The 18,160-nt window shown below is 52.4% G+C and overlaps 1 protein-coding gene across 1 annotated transcript in view; it reads right to left on the reverse strand.

The window, feature by feature from the left end:
- Positions 1 to 18,160, reverse strand: part of LOC146869748 (coxsackievirus and adenovirus receptor homolog) — a 67,022-nt gene that overhangs the window by 33,681 nt on the left and 15,181 nt on the right. Inside the window, exon 2 of the mRNA XM_085614127.1 lies at positions 12,019 to 12,333. Coding sequence (XP_085470253.1) covers positions 12,019 to 12,333 — 315 coding nt within the window. The remainder of the gene's footprint in view (positions 1 to 12,018; positions 12,334 to 18,160) is intronic.

Genomic DNA, 18,160 nt, shown 5'->3' on the forward strand with positions numbered 1-18,160 from the left:
AGGTCGATCCTTCGGCGGGTAGATCGCCCACGTCAAACTAGGTCATGGAGAAAATCCCCCTTGGAGGGGAAGAGCAGCAAAGATTCTGCAAAACACTGCCTCTCATTGGAGCCTTTGTGCTCCCAAATGTACAAGATTTATATCTATAGCCACGAAAATAAAGGGTGACGACAAATACTTGCCCCAGCCTGACACACTACAGGCAGAGAACACCTCTCGATGCTTTAATAGCGTGATTCGAAGCCTGTAAAACCTGTTGCGTTTAGATGCACTGCATGTGTGATGACAGGTGCTCGGCCCCCTACACTGGTCGGAAGGCGCTATATAACAAATTCGATGCCTCTGCGAGCGTGTGGTCATGGTGACTTGGTCACTGTTAAAGGGGTGCCAGCGAGTGCGTGATGGCGGTGGTCATTGGGGCGGGGGGCGCCCACAAACATTATCGCCCAGGGCGCCCCCAGCACTACAAACCGGCCCTGTTGTCTTCCCGGCGGTTTACAGTGATCGGGCCCAGTCCGTGAAGGCTCGGGTCTGTTTTACCGGGCTCAAACCCCGCTCACCGCTGTAACATCTCCCTTCCTCGTGAGACGTGTGCGATGGCAGGTGCTCGGGCCCCTATCGCGGTATGGTAGTGCGGTGCGACCGGTGCTGCCGCACCGGGTGATGGCTTCCTTAAGGCGAATAAACTTTCCTGAATAAACATTTTGATTCAAACTGCCTGAATTCAAGCGGGAGTGCACACCCAATCTTTATAGTGAATCCCTTTTCTGTAACAAAGTTATTGCAGAGGGTTACTATGCCTGCTGCCAAGAACATGTACCCAGTAGATTACCGCCTGCATATGACGTAAACCGAACCGCAGACTACTGCGTTCAAAAGAGACATCTTTTTCTCCTTGGAATTTATAACTTAAATTTCCACTATAGAATAGTGAGCTCTTAACTTTCATCCCGGAACTGCCTATAAACCGCAGAACATACCTTATTAGAACCTTCCTTATTGTTCCAAAAAAGGGGTTACTTTGGCTAGCACCAGTATGGATGATATGCCCTTTCGAGGTCGACCCCCCAAACTTCAGGTCACATTCTTTCTGTGACCAATGCCGGGGACGGGGTCTTAGCGATTGTGATTAGGCTGGCCGCAACCCTGGCTTACCACAATGATTCGGCCGTACCCTAGCTTCGCGCAGCCCCGCTCCTTCCCTTTTTCACTTAATTTCGCGTCCGGGCTCGCCATGGGGGCACCGCCGCCCGCACCAGTCTTCCGCCTTTCGGGGGCACCGCCGCCCGCACCGACCCTCGCGTGGTTCGTGTCCTGCCGTAATTTTTCCCCAGTTGCTCGCTCGAAGTCGCCAGTTGCCCAGCTTCGATCCAGCTCTTCGCCAACCCCTGGTCGTTGCCCCTGTTGATCCGGGCTCCGCCGTATTGGCTCCAAGTGCCCGTGAGTCCGGAATCTGTTGTGGACCCTGCCCGTCCCTCGACGACAGATGGGGCGGGGGTGATCGCCGCATTCTTTCCCTTCCGACGAAAAGGCGCGAAATGCCATGTAGCGTCCTTGCGTCCTCCTCACCGGTCCGGTTGGCTTCCCCGGCCTTAATTTCCGCCTTCCGTGCGATGGCGCGGCCTTCCTTTCCGTCTTTCCTGCGAAGGCGTGAAACCCCCGATGCCGTTGTTCCCATCATTCTTCCACACCTTACGAAGGCGATCGTGGGGACCTGCTGCAGTGCATACAAAGGTTGAATTCACAGCGGAGCTGCACCGAGCGGGAAAAGGACCAGCTCACTCGTGGAGCTGTGCGTCTGACTCCGCGATTCCCTGCGAGGCTCTCTGGACACCTCGCTTTGTTTCAGCCGCTGCTGGTGAAGTGCAGCCCGATGTCCCTGCCTCTTCCGCTCGGATCGTGCAGGCCGGTGTGGAGGCTCTTGCGCCCATTGCTCCCATTCTTTCGCGGCTATCAACTTCCCGCCGCTCTGCAGTCCCCCTCGCGTGGGAGCGCGGCCCCGTCGGCCGGAAAGTCGCCTGGAGCCTGCCGGGGTCCTTTGTCCTGCTGGTGTTTTCTTCATCTTCTTAAGCGAGGGGGAGCCCTGGAATTGAACATCTTGGGCCGTTGGCCCCTTTTAACCTCCCCCTCGCCTACCTTTCTCGCCCCCTGATTGGGGGGGGGGGCTTCCTTTGTTTGTGGGCCTATCATGCCCTCGCCGGCCTAGCCGGGTTTCCTAAGTGCGGGGGCGTGGTGTGGAGGGGTCCCGCCGCCGGCCGGCGTTCTACTCCAGGCCTCTATCGGGTCCGGCTTTGCCTTCCCCGGCCTGGGTCCTAATTTGCCTCTTCTGCTCTTTTATTCTCTGTAGCTCTCTTTTTGACTTTTTAGCAACCCTGGGTGTAGTGAGGCTACGTGAAGCAATACGGAGTGGGGGCAAATCTACGCCCACCCGCACACTTCGCGTAGCCCCACTACGCGCCGCCCGCCTCCCTCCCGCTATCATTTTACAATTACTAGAAACAATAGATAAAGAAAAATTACTTACCTGAGCTGCCGCGTCCCGGGGCTCCATCTTGCTGGTTCCTGGATATCTTCTTCCTCACGAATGCGCATGTGCGGGCACCCGCGCATGCACATTTGTGAGGAAGAAGCTATCCAGGAAGCAGCAAGATGGAACCCCGGGACGCGGCAGCTCAGGTAAGTAATTTTTCTTTATCTAATGTTTCTAATAATTGTAAAATGAGGGCGGGAGGGAGACGGGTGGCGGGCAACTCTGCTCCACCGCGGGGTGTGCGTAGTCTGCCCCTGCTATGCCTACTTTGCGCAGCGCGAAGTGGGCAGTACTACACACACTCCGTGGGCGGAGCGGAGCACTGCGCCCACCCTCACTTTTTAGCCCTCTTTGCCTTCTTTGCCACTTCCCCGTCCTGCCGCTGCATCCCCTGCGGCCCCTACCCCCTTTCTCACCCATTCGTCCCCACACCCGCCTCCCAGCTGCTCCTCCCTCCCACCTCCCCCTCTTAATGGTGGCCGCTGCGCCTAGGGCAAGCCCGTCTGCGCCCGTCCGCGCCTGGACCACGCTCAGTGGCAGACATCCTGGCCCCTGCAAGTACCACGACGCCGCTACGATGCCAACATCCTCCACGAACTCAACGCCGGCCAATCATCCACCTGCTTCCAGGCCACCCCGAAGCTCACCCACGGACCCATCTCCTGCCGAAGCTGCAGCTTCACCAGCCACCGAACACCTGCACGTCCTGCCCCTCCCACCAGGGCAGGTCGCAACCATCTCAGATGCATACTACTCAACACCCGCTCCGTCCACAGGCATGCCATCGAACTCTGGGACCTACTCGACTCATCCTCCCCGGACGTTGCCTTCCTGACGGAGACCTGGATAAACCCCTCCTCGGCGCCCGACATTGCCATAGCCATCCCGGACAGCTACAAGATCACCCGCAGGGACCGCAACAACAGACCAGGAGGTGGAATCGCCATCGTGCACAGGAATACCCTCAGCACTGAAGACACCCTCAGCGCTGCCGAACACCTGCACTTCCAGATCCACATCGACCCCAACAACACCCTCAGAGGAACCCTCGTCTACAGACCCCCCGGACCCAGGCCACAGTTCAGCGACTCCATAACCGACGTCATCAGCACGCACGCCCTCGCATCCACAGACTACATCCTCCTCGTAGACCTTAACTTCCACCTCGAGAACGCCGACAGCAACTCCACCACCCTGCTCGACATCTTCGCCAACCTCAGACTCAAACAGCTCAACACGACACCCACCTACTCCGCCGGACACATGCTCAACCCCATCTTTTCTGCCAGCAACCACGTCACCTTAAGCCGCACCACCGAACTCCACTGGGCCGACCACCGCTGCATCCACTTCTCCTTCGAGAAACAAACCATGCACAACCACCCGCAACAAATCCCCCACCGCAGCTGGAACAAGGTCACAGAAGACCAGCTAATCACCATCCTCGCCCAAAACCCACCAACTGACTACAACGACACCGACACAGCCGCCAGCAACTTCAGGCAATGGATTGAGGACTGCGCCAACACTCTCGCCCCGATCAAGAAACCCTCAAACAGACGCACTGACAGAAGGGCCATCTGGTTCACCACCGACCTCCAAGAAGACCTGCCGAAGACACGAGAAGAAGTGGCGCCACGAACAGACACCGGACAACCATGCAGCCCTCAAGAATGCCAGTCGCAGGCACCTCCAACTCATTGGAACCGCCAAAAGGACCTCCTTCAAGGAATGCATCAACAACAACGCGCACAACAGCAAAGATCTCTTCAACATCGTGAAGGAACTCGCCAACCCCAGCACCAGCTCTAACGACATCCCGCCGTCACAAGACCTCTGAGACTCTCTAGCCACCTTCTTCCACCTCAAGATCACAGACATCTGTGACAGCTTAAACACCTAGACCCCCCCGACAGCCGCCGACACCTCAGACTCTACCGGTCTCCTGCTCTCCTGGAACCACGTCAACGACGACGACACCATCAACTCCGGTTCACCGTCCGACCCCTGACCTCACCCCATGTTCAACAAAGCGAGCTCCATCTTCGCACTCCAACTCCGGAAGATCTTCAACAGCTCCTTCGAGACCGCCACCTACCCGGAGAGCTGGAAACACGCCGAGATCAACGCACTACTCAAGAAACCCAAGGCAGACCCAAAGGACCTCAAGAACCTCCGGCCCATCTCCCTGCTCCCGTTCCCGGCGAAAGACATCGAGACGATCGTCAACAGGCAACTGACCGGCTTCCTTGAAGAGAACAACACCCTGGACTCGTCACAATCCGGATTCCACAGCAACCACAGCACCTAAACCGCCCTCATCGCCGCCACTGACATCAGGACCCTGCTGGATAATGGCAAAACCGTGGCCCTCCTCCTCCTAGACCTCTCAGCTGCCTTCGACACCGTCTGCCACCACACCCTATGCACACGCTTCCACAACGCAGAGACCCGCGACAAAGCCCTGGACTGGATCACCTCCTTCCTCACCGGAAGAACCAAGAGAGTCCGCCTTCCACATTCCGATCCGAAGCCACTAAGATCACTGGCAGCGTACCCCAAGGATCATCCCTCAGCCCGGCCCTTTTTAACGTCTACATGACACCGCTCGCCAACATCGTCCGATCGCACAACCTCAACATTGTCTCATACGCTGATGACACCCAGCTGATCCTCTCCCTCACCACGGACCACGCCACCGCCAAAACCAACTTCCACGAAGGAATGAAGGCTGTCGCCAAATGGATGAAGAACAGTTGCCTGAAACTGAACTCGGACAAGACGGAGGTCCTCATTCTCGGCTCCACCCCCTTTGCCTTGGAAGACTCCTGGTGGGCAGCCACTCTGGGAGCTGCGCCGACACCCACCGACCACACACGCAACCTGGGGTTCATCCTGGACTCATCATTATCAATGACCCAGCAAGTCAACGCCGTCTCCCCCTCCTGCTTCAACACCCTGCGCATGCTTCTCAAGATCTACAGATGGATCCCCACCAGAACCAGAAGGATGGTCACCCAGGCACTCGTCAGCAGCAGGCTGGACTACGGCAATGCCCTATACGCGGGAACCACGGCCAAACTCCAGAAAATACTTCAACGCATACAGAATGCATCCGCACGCCTAGTCCTCGACATCCCCCTCCACAGCCACATCACTGCCCACCTGAGAGAACTGCACTGGCTCCCCGTCAACAAGAGGATCACCTTCAAGCTCCTCACCCATGCTCACAAAGCACTCCACGACGCCGGACCAATATACCTCAACAAACGACTCACCTTCTACACTTCTACACCAGCTTCGCTTCGCTGACCTTGCCCTCGCCACCATTCCACGCATCCAACGAACGACCACTGGCGGCAGATCATTCTCCTACTTCGCCGCCAAGACAAGGAACACCCTCACCATCCACCTGCGAGAGCCCCAGGACCTCCTGAGCTCGAAGTGCTTCAGCCCCCCCCCACCTTCCTCCTCGTGTGTGTCAGCCCAGCCCGGGCACACACCCAGCTGCACCAGAGTACTTCACCAATCTTTAAAAGACCATTTACTTGTTAACGAGGCCTTGTTGTTTTTAACCCCTTCTTGGAGCCCCATGCTTCTCCACTCTGCATATTGCTGGAAGAGTCAGCCCCCCCGACATTTTAAGTAGCCCCCCCACTCAAAATTTGGCTCTAGTTGCGCCTCTGTTTGACATACACTGTCTTGATGTCTCTCTTTCTCTCTCCCCATCTCTCCTCTCCTGCACAAAGATGTCTCTCTTTCTCTCTCCCCATCTCTCCTCGCCCATACACGAATGTCTCTCTTTCTCTCTCTCTCCTCTCCCACACGCAGATGTCTCTTTGTCTCTCTCCCCATCTCTCCTCTCCCACACTCAGATGTCTCTCTTTCTCTCTCCCCATCTCTTCTCTCCCACACGCTAATGTCTCTCTCTCTCCCCATCGCTCCTCTTCCACACGCAGATGACTCTCTTTCTCCCCATCTCTCCTCTCCCACACACCGATGTATCTCTTTCTCTCTCCCCATCTCTCCTCGCCCATACACAAATGTCTCTCTTTCTCTCTCTCTCCTCTCCCACACGCAGATGTCTCTTTGTCTCTATCCCCATCTCTCCTCTCCCACACTCAGATGTCTCTCTTTCTCTCTCCCCATCTCTTCTCTCCCACACGCTAATGTCTCTCTCTCTCCCCATCGCTCCTCTCCCACACGCAGATGTCTCCCTTTCTCCCCATCTCTCCTCTCCCACACACCGATGTATCTCTTTCTCTCTCCCCATCTCCCCTCTCCGACGCACATATGTCTCTCTTTCTCTCTCTCCATCTCTCCTCTCCCACACACAGATGTCTCTCTTTCTCTCTCTCCATCTCTCCTCTCCCACACGCTGATGTCTCCCTCTCTTTCCCCATCTCTCCTCTCCCACACACAGATGTCTTTCTTTCTCCCCATCTCTCCTCTCCCAAACACAGATGTATCTCTTTCTCTCTCCCCATCTCCCCTCTCCCACGCACAAATGTCTCTTTCTCTCTCCCCATCTCTCCTCTTCCACACACGAATGTCTCTTTTTCTCTCCCCATCTCTCCTCTCCCACACACAGATGTCTCTCTTTCTCTCTCTCCATCTTTCCTCTCCCACACACGAATGTCTCTTTTTCTCTCTCCCCATCTCTCCTCTCCCACACAGATGTCTCTCTTTTCCTCTCTATCTCTCCTCTCCCACACACAGATGTCTCTTTTTCTCTCTCTCCATCTCTCCTCTCCCACACAGATGTATCTCTTTCTCTCTCCCCATCTCTCCTCTCCCACACACAGATGTCTCTCTTTCTCTCTCCCAATTTCTTTTCTACCACACACAGATGTCTCCCGCTCTCTCTCCACATCTCTCCTCTCCCACACACAGATGTCTCTCTTTCTCTCTCCCCATCTCTCCTCTCCCACACATGAATGTCTCTTTTTCTCTCTCCTCATCTCTCCTCTCCCACACACAGATGTCTCTTTCTCTCTCCCCATCTCTCCTCTCCCACACGCAGATGTCTCTTTGCCTCTCTTCCCATCTCTCCTCTCCCAAACGCAAAAGTCTCTCTTTCTCTCTCCCCATCTCTCCTCTCCCACACGCAGATGTCTCTTTGCCTCTCTCCCCATCTCTCCTCTCCCACACACAGATGTCTCTCTTTCTCTCTCCCACACGCTGATGTGTGTCTCTCTCTCCCCATCTCTCCTCTCCCACACGCAGATGTCTCTTTCCCATCTCTGCTCTCCTACACACATATGTCTCTCTTTCTCCCCATCTCGCCTCTCCCACACACAGCTGTATCTCTTTCTCCCCATCTCCCCTCTCCCACGCACAGATGTATCTTTTTCTCTCTCCCCATCTCCCCTCTCCCACGCACAGATGTATCTTTTTCTCTCTCCCCATCTCTCCTCTCCCACACACAGATGTCTCTTTTTCTCTCTCCCCATCTCTTTTCTCCCACACACAGATGTCTCTCTTTCTCTCTCCCAATTTCTTTTCTACCACACACAGATGTCTCCCGCTCTCTCTCCACATCTCTCCTCTCCCACACACAGATGTCTCTCTTTCTCTCTCCCCATCTCTCCTCTCCCACACATGAATGTCTCTTTTTCTCTCTCCTCATCTCTCCTCTCCCACACACAGATGTCTCTTTCTCTCTCCCCATCTCTCCTCTCCCACACGCAGATGTCTCTTTGCCTCTCTTCCCATCTCTCCTCTCCCAAACGCAAAAGTCTCTCTTTCTCTCTCCCCATCTCTCCTCTCCCACACGCAGATGTCTCTTTGCCTCTCTCCCCATCTCTCCTCTCCCACACACAGATGTCTCTCTTTCTCTCTCCCACACGCTGATGTGTGTCTCTCTCTCCCCATCTCTCCTCTCCCACACGCAGATGTCTCTTTCCCATCTCTGCTCTCCTACACACATATGTCTCTCTTTCTCCCCATCTCGCCTCTCCCACACACAGCTGTATCTCTTTCTCCCCATCTCCCCTCTCCCACGCACAGATGTATCTTTTTCTCTCTCCCCATCTCTCCTCTCCCACACGCAGATGTCTCTCTTTCTCCCCATCTCTCCTCTCCCACACACCTATGTATCTCTTTCTCTCTCCCCATCTCCCCTCTCCCATGCACAGATGTCTCTCTTTCTCTCTCTCCTCTCCCACACACAGATGTCTCTCTTTCTCTCTCTCCATCTCTTCTCTCCCACACGCTGATGTCTCCCTCTCTCTCCCCATCTCTCCTCTCCCACACGCAGATGTCTCTCTTTCCCCATCTCTCCTCTCCCACACACAGATGTCTCTCTTTCTCCCCATCTCTACTCTCCCACACACAGATGTATCTCTTTCTCTCTCCCCATCTCCCCTCTCCCACGCACAAATGTCTCTTTTTCTCTCCCCATCTCTCCTCTCCCACACACAAATGTCTCTTTTTCTCTCTCCCCATCTCTCCTCTCCCACACACAGATGTCTCTCTTTCTCTCTCTCCATCTCTCCTCTCCCACACACGAATGTCTCTTTTTCTCTCTCCCCATCTCTCCTCTCCCACACACATATGTCTCTCTTTCTCTCTCTCCATCTATCCTTTCCCACACACAGATGTCTCTCTTTCTCTCTCTCCATCTCTCCTCTCCCACACACAGATGTCTCTCTTTCTCTCTCCCCATCTCTCCTCTCCCACACACGAATGTCTATTTTTCTCTCTCCCCATCTCTCCTCTCCCACACACAGATGTCTCTCTTTCTCTCTCCCAATTTCTTTTCTACCACACACAGATGGCTCCCGCTCTCTCTCCACATCTCTCCTCTCCCACACACAGATGTCTCTCTTTCTCTCTCCCCATCTCTCCTCTCCCACACACGGATGTCTCTTTTTCTCTCTCCCCATCTCTCCTCTCCCACACACAGATGTCTCTTTCTCTCTCCCCATCTCTCCTCTCCCACACGCTGATGTCTCTCTCTCTCTCTCCCCATCTCTCCTCTCCCACACGCAAATGTCTCCCTTTCTCTCTCCCCATATCTCCTCTCCCACACGCAGATGTCTCTTTGCCTCTCTCCCCATCTCTCCTCTCCCACACGCAGATGTCTCTCTTTCTCTCTCCCACATGCTAATGTCTCTCTCTCTCCCCATCGCTCCTCTCCCACATGAAGATGTCTCTCTTTCTCCCCATCTCTCCTCTCCCACACACCGATGTGTCTCTTTCTCTCTCCCCATCTTACCTCTCCCACGCAGAGATGTCTCTCTTTCTCTCTCTCCATCTCTCCTCTCCCACACGCAGATGTCTCTTTGCCTCTCTCCCCATCTCTCCTCTCCCACACGCAGATGTCTCTCTTTCTCTCTCCCACATGCTAATGTCTCTCTCTCTCCCCATCGCTCCTCTCCCACACGAAGATGTCTCTCCTTCTCCCCATCTCTCCTCTCCCACACACCGATGTATCTCTTTCTCTCTCCCCATCTCACCTCTCCCACGCACAGATGTCTCTCTTTCTCTCTCTCCTCTCCCACACACAGATGTCTCTCTTTCTCTCTCTCCATCTCTCCTCTCCCACACGCTGATGTCTCCCTCTCTCTCTCCATCTCTCCTCTCCCACACGCAGATGTCTCTCTTTCCCCATCTCTCCTCTCCCACACACAGATGTCTCTCTTTCTCCCCATCTCTCCTCTCCCACACACAGATGTATCTCTTTCTCACTCCCCATCTCCCCTCTCCCACGCACAAATGTCTCTTTCTCTCTCCCCATCTCTCCTCTCCCACACACAGATGTCTCTCTTCCTCTCTCTCCATCTCTCCTCTCCCACACACAAATGTCTCTTTTTCTCTCTCCCCATCTCTCCTCTCCCACACACATATGTCTCTCTTTCTCTCTCTCCATCTCTCCTTTCCCACACACAGATGTCTCTCTTTCTCTCTCTCCATCTCTCCTCTCCCACACACAGATCTCTCTCCATCTCCCACACACAGATGTCTCTCTTTCCCTCTCCATCTCTCCTCTCCCACACACAGATGTCTCTTTTTCTCTCTCTCCATCTCTCCTCTCCCACACAGATGTATCTCTTTTTCTCTCCCCATTTCTCCTCTCCCACACACAGATGTCTCTCTTTCTCTCTCCCAATTTCTTTTCTACCACACACAGATGTCTCCCGCTCTCTCTCCACATCTCTCCTCTCCCACACACAGATGTCTCTCTTTCTCTCTCCCCATCTCTCCTCTCCCACACATGAATGTCTCTTTTTCTCTCTCCTCATCTCTCCTCTCCCACACACAGATGTCTCTTTCTCTCTCCCCATCTCTCCTCTCCCACACGCAGATGTCTCTTTGCCTCTCTTCCCATCTCTCCTCTCCCAAACGCAAAAGTCTCTCTTTCTCTCTCCCCATCTCTCCTCTCCCACACGCAGATGTCTCTTTGCCTCTCTCCCCATCTCTCCTCTCCCACACACAGATGTCTCTCTTTCTCTCTCCCACACGCTGATGTGTGTCTCTCTCTCCCCATCTCTCCTCTCCCACACGCAGATGTCTCTTTCCCATCTCTGCTCTCCTACACACATATGTCTCTCTTTCTCCCCATCTCGCCTCTCCCACACACAGCTGTATCTCTTTCTCCCCATCTCCCCTCTCCCACGCACAGATGTATCTTTTTCTCTCTCCCCATCTCTCCTCTCCCACACACAGATGTCTCTTTCTCTCTCCCCATCTCTCCTCTCCCACACGCTGATGTCTCTCTCTCTTTCTCCCCATTTCTCCTCTCCCACACGCAAATGTCTCTCTTTCTCTCTCCCCATCTCTCCTCTCCCGCACGCAGATGTCTCTTTACCTCTCTCCCCATCTCCCCATCTCTCCACTCCCACACACAGATGTCTCTCTTTCTCTCTCCCACACGCTGATGTGTGTCTCTCTCTCCCCATCTCTCCTCTCCCACACGCAGATGTCTCTTTCCCATCTCTGCTCTCCTACACACATATGTCTCTCTTTCTCCCCATCTCCCCTCTCCCACGCACAGATGTATCTCTTTATCTCTCCCCATCTCTCCTCTCCCACACACAGATGTCTCTCTTTCTCTCTCCAGTCCCCATTTCTCCTCTCCCACACACGAATGTCACTTTTTCTCTCTCCCCATCTCTTCTCTCCCACACTCAGATGTCTCTCTTTCTCTCTCCCCATCTCTTCTCTCCCACACGCTAATGTCTCTCTCTCTCCCCATCGCTCCTCTCCCACACGCAGATGTCTCTCTTTCTCCCCATCTCTCCTCTCCCACACACCGATGTATCTCTTTCTCTCTCCCCATCTCCCCTCTTTTTCTCTCTCCCCATCTCTCCTCTCCCGCACACAAATGTCTCTCTGTTTCTCTCTCTCAATTTCTTCTCTACCACACACAGATTTCTCTCGCTCTCTCTCCCCATCTCTCCTCTCCCACACACAGATGTCTCTCGCTCCCTCTCTCGCGCATGGACACAGTCTCTTTTGACATTCCTTCCCAGGGAAGTCCTCACCGTGCTGGACAGACAGGTGGACGCTGCTGGGCTTGTTGTCTTTGCCGACGCAGTAGAAAGTTCCAGAATCATTCACTCTCAGGTTGTGCAGCGTTATTTCTACTTTGTTCTCCGGGTCCTTGAGGCGGCCATGGAAGGGGTGTTCGACGTCCTGCCACGATGGGTGGACAGATGGACTGTAAATGACCACCTCCTTGGACCCGGTAGTGACACAGCGGGGGTAGCGGGGCGCCCACCTCCACTCTCGCACCTCGCTGTCCAGGGAGCAGGAGATCTTCACATCCTCGCCGGCTTTCATCACCTTCACCCCAGACTCTGAAAGAGACACACATGGCCATGACAGACAAGGGCCTTGCATCGTGGGGAACCTCACCAGGGCCGTACTGGGAACCACCTCTGGCAAAGAGCTCGGCAGGGTGGGTGAGGGGCTAAATCCGGCCCCCACCCTGGCGGCCAACCGGGGAAATGCTCAGTGCGCACTACAGCCTATCTGGCCCTGGACCTCACGTTAAACACATTTTGGCTGGCCCGGTTACAGTCAAAGGGCCCGATTCACAGAACTAACTCAAGACAAAATCCTAAACTTACTACCATTTTGGTATTCACAGAAGACACTTACTCACTTCGGTGCTCTATATGCACGCTTCTTTTGATAGTATGTATATGCACGTTTCTTTTGATAGTATGTATATGCACGCTTCTTTTGATAGTCTGTATATGCACGCTTCTTTTGATAGTCTGTATATGCACGCTTCTTTTGATAGTCTGTCCAAGATATTAGTGAATGTCAAGAGTCCTACCCTTGACATTCTGTTGTACAGTCATTTTTCTGTGTCTCATATTACTGGAGGATGTTTCGAGTCAGCACTGCATAACTTACAAACTATTGGTCATCTGGGCCCATGTTTCATATAGGCGGCACTGTCCCTCTTCGCATGGCCGCCTCAAGGACCCGGAGAACAAAGTAGAATTAACGCTGCACAACCTGAGAGTGAATGATTCTGGAACTTTCTACTGCGTCGGCAAAGACAACAAAAGAAACGTGCATATACATACTATCAAAAGAAGCGTGCATATACAGACTATCAAAAGAAGCGTGCATATACATACTATCAAAAGAAGCGTGCATATACAGACTATCAAAAGAAACGTGCATATACATACTATCAAAAGAAACGTGCATATACATACTATCAAAAGAAGCGTGCATATAGAGCAAGTATAGATTTACTATTTTAACTCCACATCTATGCACTATGAAGATATATACATTGTCTGTGTGTATATATGTGAAGTTAGTTATAGAAAATCTATGCTTACTTCCCTTTCTATACTGTGCCCATGATATTTGGTGCCATTGAGAGCCCTACCCTGATATTCCGGGGCGCACCCCAGGGAATGAAAGCCTTCCAGAGACTGCATTGTGTTTGAATGATGGCTTCCAGGTTTGAGCCCTTGGAGGCGGGCGTATATTGGCAATGCCTGTTTTCCATCTGAAAGTCTGCATGGCACCCCTCTCTCTTCTCCATGTGCCCAGACTGGACCCAGCACTCTCACCGGCTGCTCTGCCGCAATTTTCAGAATTGACACATGTCAGTCAGGAAGATAGAATAGCTCCTAGTGCATCACCCAACTATTCTTCTCAATTTTATCTTATATTTTATTGTGTATTTTCTTCACAGAACTTTGTCCCATCTTCTCCAGAAATGATGGCAGTTAACAGTTCTTCAACGGCCATCCAGTCACACCGCACAGGAATTTGCAAGTGACTTCCAGCCCCACTGTTCCTAATGGGAAGGGTCACCATTTTTTAAAGGATTACAATACCAAAATTGCTGTACGTGTTGCAGAACACACCTTTCACTTTCCCAGATATCCCAGATTCATACTTCGAAAAGCCTGACAAAACAGAGTGCATCATTTTTCTGGGGTAGGGGAGCACGCGGCATAGCAGGCACTACACTCCCTGCAAGGATCATTGCACTCCCAGATATCAGGATGTATTGGTGGGCCTCTCAGCTTCAGATTATAAAGGAGTGGGGCTCCGCCCTGAGAGATAACACGGCTATGATGCTTGCAAAATCCAAAATGGAAATAGGCACGTATAGCCATTACATATATGGTGGGGCTAACAGAAGGAGGCTCTTGGAGCCCACCTGAGCAGTCCTTGAGAGATGGGACAAAGTCAGTAAATATTTAGGCTGGCAGGGAAGGGTCACCAAAGAAACTTCACTATGGCAGGATAGTAGGAGAGTATGTTAAAAGAAATGTGGAAACTGACTGGCTCTCAAAGGTGGGACATACTAGCCAGTTCTAGATTAGGTGATATGATGGATGGGGAGGGGCTAAAAATGTTTGAAAAGCTGCAAGAAGAATATGATCTGATGCCTTCCCAAAGGCATAAATACCTGAAGCTCCTCCGTTCTCTTATGGCAGAAAAGGTCTACTGGGGGTGTTGGACCCGGCCTCGTGGCGTGGCCCATTCCGACCCGTAGCAACACCACACCTGATCCCCCACCCGTAGTAACACCACACCTGATCCCCCCACAGAACCCGGGGCTACCCCCGTCCTTCCCTCCATCTTCCCGACACCAGGCCCTGCACCCCAGATGGCCACCCCCGACCCCAGCGCAACCCCGGCCTAGTCGCGCCATGCCGGGGGAGAAAGAGCTCCCGGCGAGCAGGAGAGGGAGGAGCAGTTTCACTCACACCTCTGGCCTCCTCTCAAGAGTTGGTTTCGATCGCCCTCCGGCCACCCTGAGGGCTGGCTTCACGCCTGCTGCGTGTCTGGAATCCCTCCCGACACCGCCTTGAAAGGATCAAAGGACCGCGTGGCAGGAACCCCCAACAAACGACCCCCAGGGCTAAGACCCCAGCCTGTTTGTCGCAGGGTGGTCAGGTACACACTCTGTCCTTCCTGAGGCTGGCCCTTCTAACAGGGGGAAATGCCAGATAGCAGCCCACAGGGGGCCAATGGAGGACATGGATTGGGAAGCGGCTTTGGTCTCCAGAGAAGTAGCGATAAAATCCAGACTGAGACAGTTCAGCTAAAAATTCTCAATACAGTATATTTATGTTTTCTGTTTTTCAGTTAAACCCAATTGTAACTGATAAAACGCCACAGAAGGGAATGTTTGCTTTTCAGTGGTAACCATAAAACACCAGACGTTGCCTCACTTTTACTCCCTTCGCAGAAATTGGTGTCAAACAGTATATGTGTAGCCCCTACCTCTAAGCTGTGATATATGCTCCCGTTATGACAGACTCAGGCCATGGCAATCCACTTAAAATGCGCTTGTGACCATCCACATTGTCTTAAGGTCCCCATGACCTACTTCCAATCCTTTTCTGAGAGCAGAGGAGTGTGGTGCATCTAACATCTCTTCAGTTCCAAGTTTACTGCTTGCTGCTGTATAGTGGGCAGCAGACTCGCAGCTGAGCTCTGAGTAGTGTCTCTTTCCAAGGCAAGTGGCGACTCCATGACGTCATCCTCATTCATTGAGAGGGGACAGAGCTTTGCTTTCTAAAAGCTCAGCTATCAGGATTGTAGCAGCAAAGATTACAGTGCACACAGATGCTTCCAGTATCAATATCCTCCCATAAAGCACTGCACCTTTAATTTCTGTTAGGTTTACATCAAGATGGTCTGAAAAGTTAGCCCTCAGGAGCCACATACCCTCATACAAAAGGATCAGGGGCTGTATCCTGAAAATCTTCAGTGCCCATGCACTGCCACAGAAAGAGTCCATGCACTTGTTTTGGAACGTGAGCTGCTTTTAGTGCATACATTAACTCAGAAAATCCATCAGTTAGTGCATAAACTGTTTGCAGAACACCTCAGACACTTGAATAGGCAACAGCTGCTCTTTGTTTCCTAGTTTGTGCTGCAGACAGCAGAGTTTCAGTGAAAGCAGGGTCATGGACCGGTTCTGAGCCTGTGCACGAATGTACATTTAGCCCCACAGTTACCAAGTTCAAATTTCATTCCTATTTCTTCTGGGTAAAAATGATGCTGGGAACTACTGGTGGCAAAACAAGGCTAGACCTTTGGCAAAATAACACAGACAAACCACTGTGATGCATTTAATGCAAATATATTGAGCTGTGATTGTTCTTTCCCCCAAGATAGAAAATACACTAGAACAGTGCACATTGCACAGAACACAAAGGTAAAGTGTCTTGAGCAGTTGCCACACCCTGGGGCATATTTACAAGCCCCTATCGCCATGGGAATGTCACTTTTTGTGACGTTCCCATGGCGATAGGGGCTTCGCCTTATTTACAAGGCAACGTTAAGTCACTTAACGTGGCTTAACGCTGCCTTGTACATAAGGACCCCTTTCACGCTATGGTTAGCATGAAAGGGGTGGGAAGTAGGTGGTGAGGTGGGCATTCCACCACAACACCCATTGATTTTGACGCTGTCCCCTATTTACAAGGGCAGCGTAAATAGGAGGCAGTGCCAAAATCAAGAGCAGGAAAATCCTGGTCTTAAGTTGGCGAAACAAGGAGAAATGCATTATTTCCCCTCGTTTTTGCTTTTTCCATGTGTGTGCTGCCTTGTGTAGCACATATGGAAAAAGCAAAACGCCTTGGATTGTTTATGTAAAGGAAGGTGTCCCTTCCTGCACATAAACAATTGTTGGACTTGGCCCTTTTTGCAGGGTCATCCCTGAACTTTTTGCCTTCCTCCTATATTTTTCTGACCTGTTGTTGGCTGTTTTATGACTCTGGGCACTTTACCACTTCTGATCAGTGCTAAAGTGCCTATGCTCTCCCTATGTAAATTGATGTATGGATTAATGATTCCGTGATTGGCTGATTTGGCTATTACATCTTATAATCTAATATAAATTAGAATTTAGGATGCCTGAACTCAGAATGATAAAAGACCTCTTTTAGTGAAGTTGGTTTTAACATACTGTGTTTGAGAATACCACTTTTAGAAAGTAAGTATTTTCTTGTCTAACCATTCAAACCTGCCTCTGCTAGGCTGTGTATTCCTTGTCTGGAGTTTGAGTGACAGGGCTGGGGAATTCCAGGAGACAGGGTGAGTTGTCCCAGTGGTGAATAGAGAGATCTGCAGCCAGATGGGAGGGAGGAGCTGCACCTGGGACCATAATAGGGCTGTGCCTTCCCTCCACAATGCTGGCTCCACCTCCTGTGGTGCGTCTGATGTCTCTGCCCTGCACTCTGAAAGGAAAGAAGGAGTCAGGTAAACAAAGTGCTCCAGGACTGACCAGAACCGGTTTGAACAAGGCAAAGGCCCCTCGGCTCTCAGAGGACAAAGGATTTTGGAGTATAAGTATTGGGACCCTGATCCCAAGAATTTAGATCACTTTGGGAAAACAAGAAGAAACCTCTGCTGAGGAGAGGAACCAAGAAGAAACTGAGGAGAAACTATCCCTGAAACTGGGGGATTGGCCTGCAGGGGTTGCCTTCTGCCAAAGAGAGGAGAAAGGAACTTTGTGTATACTTTTGCTCAACTTGTGAAGGATTTGGCTTGGAAAAGAGCTTGCCTCCTGCTGAAGTCTCAGGGACAACAGACTTCAACCACCAGCTTCCCAGAGTTCTTTGGAAGTGCCTGCTGCTGTTTTGGGGGCTTCTGAGGGACTGCGTGTCGCAAGGAGCTGGAAGTGCGACTCAAGAAGGAAAAGCGTGCTGCCGTCGGAGCTGTTGTCGTCGCATTGTGTAAAGGGGTGTCGCCGCTGCAGTTGTCGCATCGAGCGGAAGCATCTCGCATTATCGAAGAAGTGTCTCGCAACGCCGAAGAAGCGTGTCGCCATCGCAGCCATTGTAGCCATCGTAGCTGACGCATTGCACCGCATCAACAGAAGAGTCTCGCATCGAGGAAGAAGCGTGTCGCCATCGCAACCATCGTAGTTGTCGCATTGCACCGCATCAGGAAAGCGCCTCAAATCCACGGAGAAGCGTGCCGCCGTCGGTGCTGTTGTCGTCACATCGCGTAAAGGGGTGTCGCCGCTGCAGCATCGCATCGAGCAGAAGCGTCTCGCAACGTCGGAGAAGAGTGCTGCTGCCAAGGCCGCTGTCGTCGCATGGCGTAAAGTGTGTCGCAGCTGAAGCATCGAATCGAGTCTTCTCGCAACATCGGAGAAGCGTGCCGCATCTGGAAGATCTTCAC

The sequence above is a fragment of the Triturus cristatus genome, chromosome 1_1 (genome assembly GCF_964204655.1).
Source record: "Triturus cristatus chromosome 1_1, aTriCri1.1, whole genome shotgun sequence".
Classification (NCBI taxonomy): domain Eukaryota; kingdom Metazoa; phylum Chordata; class Amphibia; order Caudata; family Salamandridae; genus Triturus; species Triturus cristatus.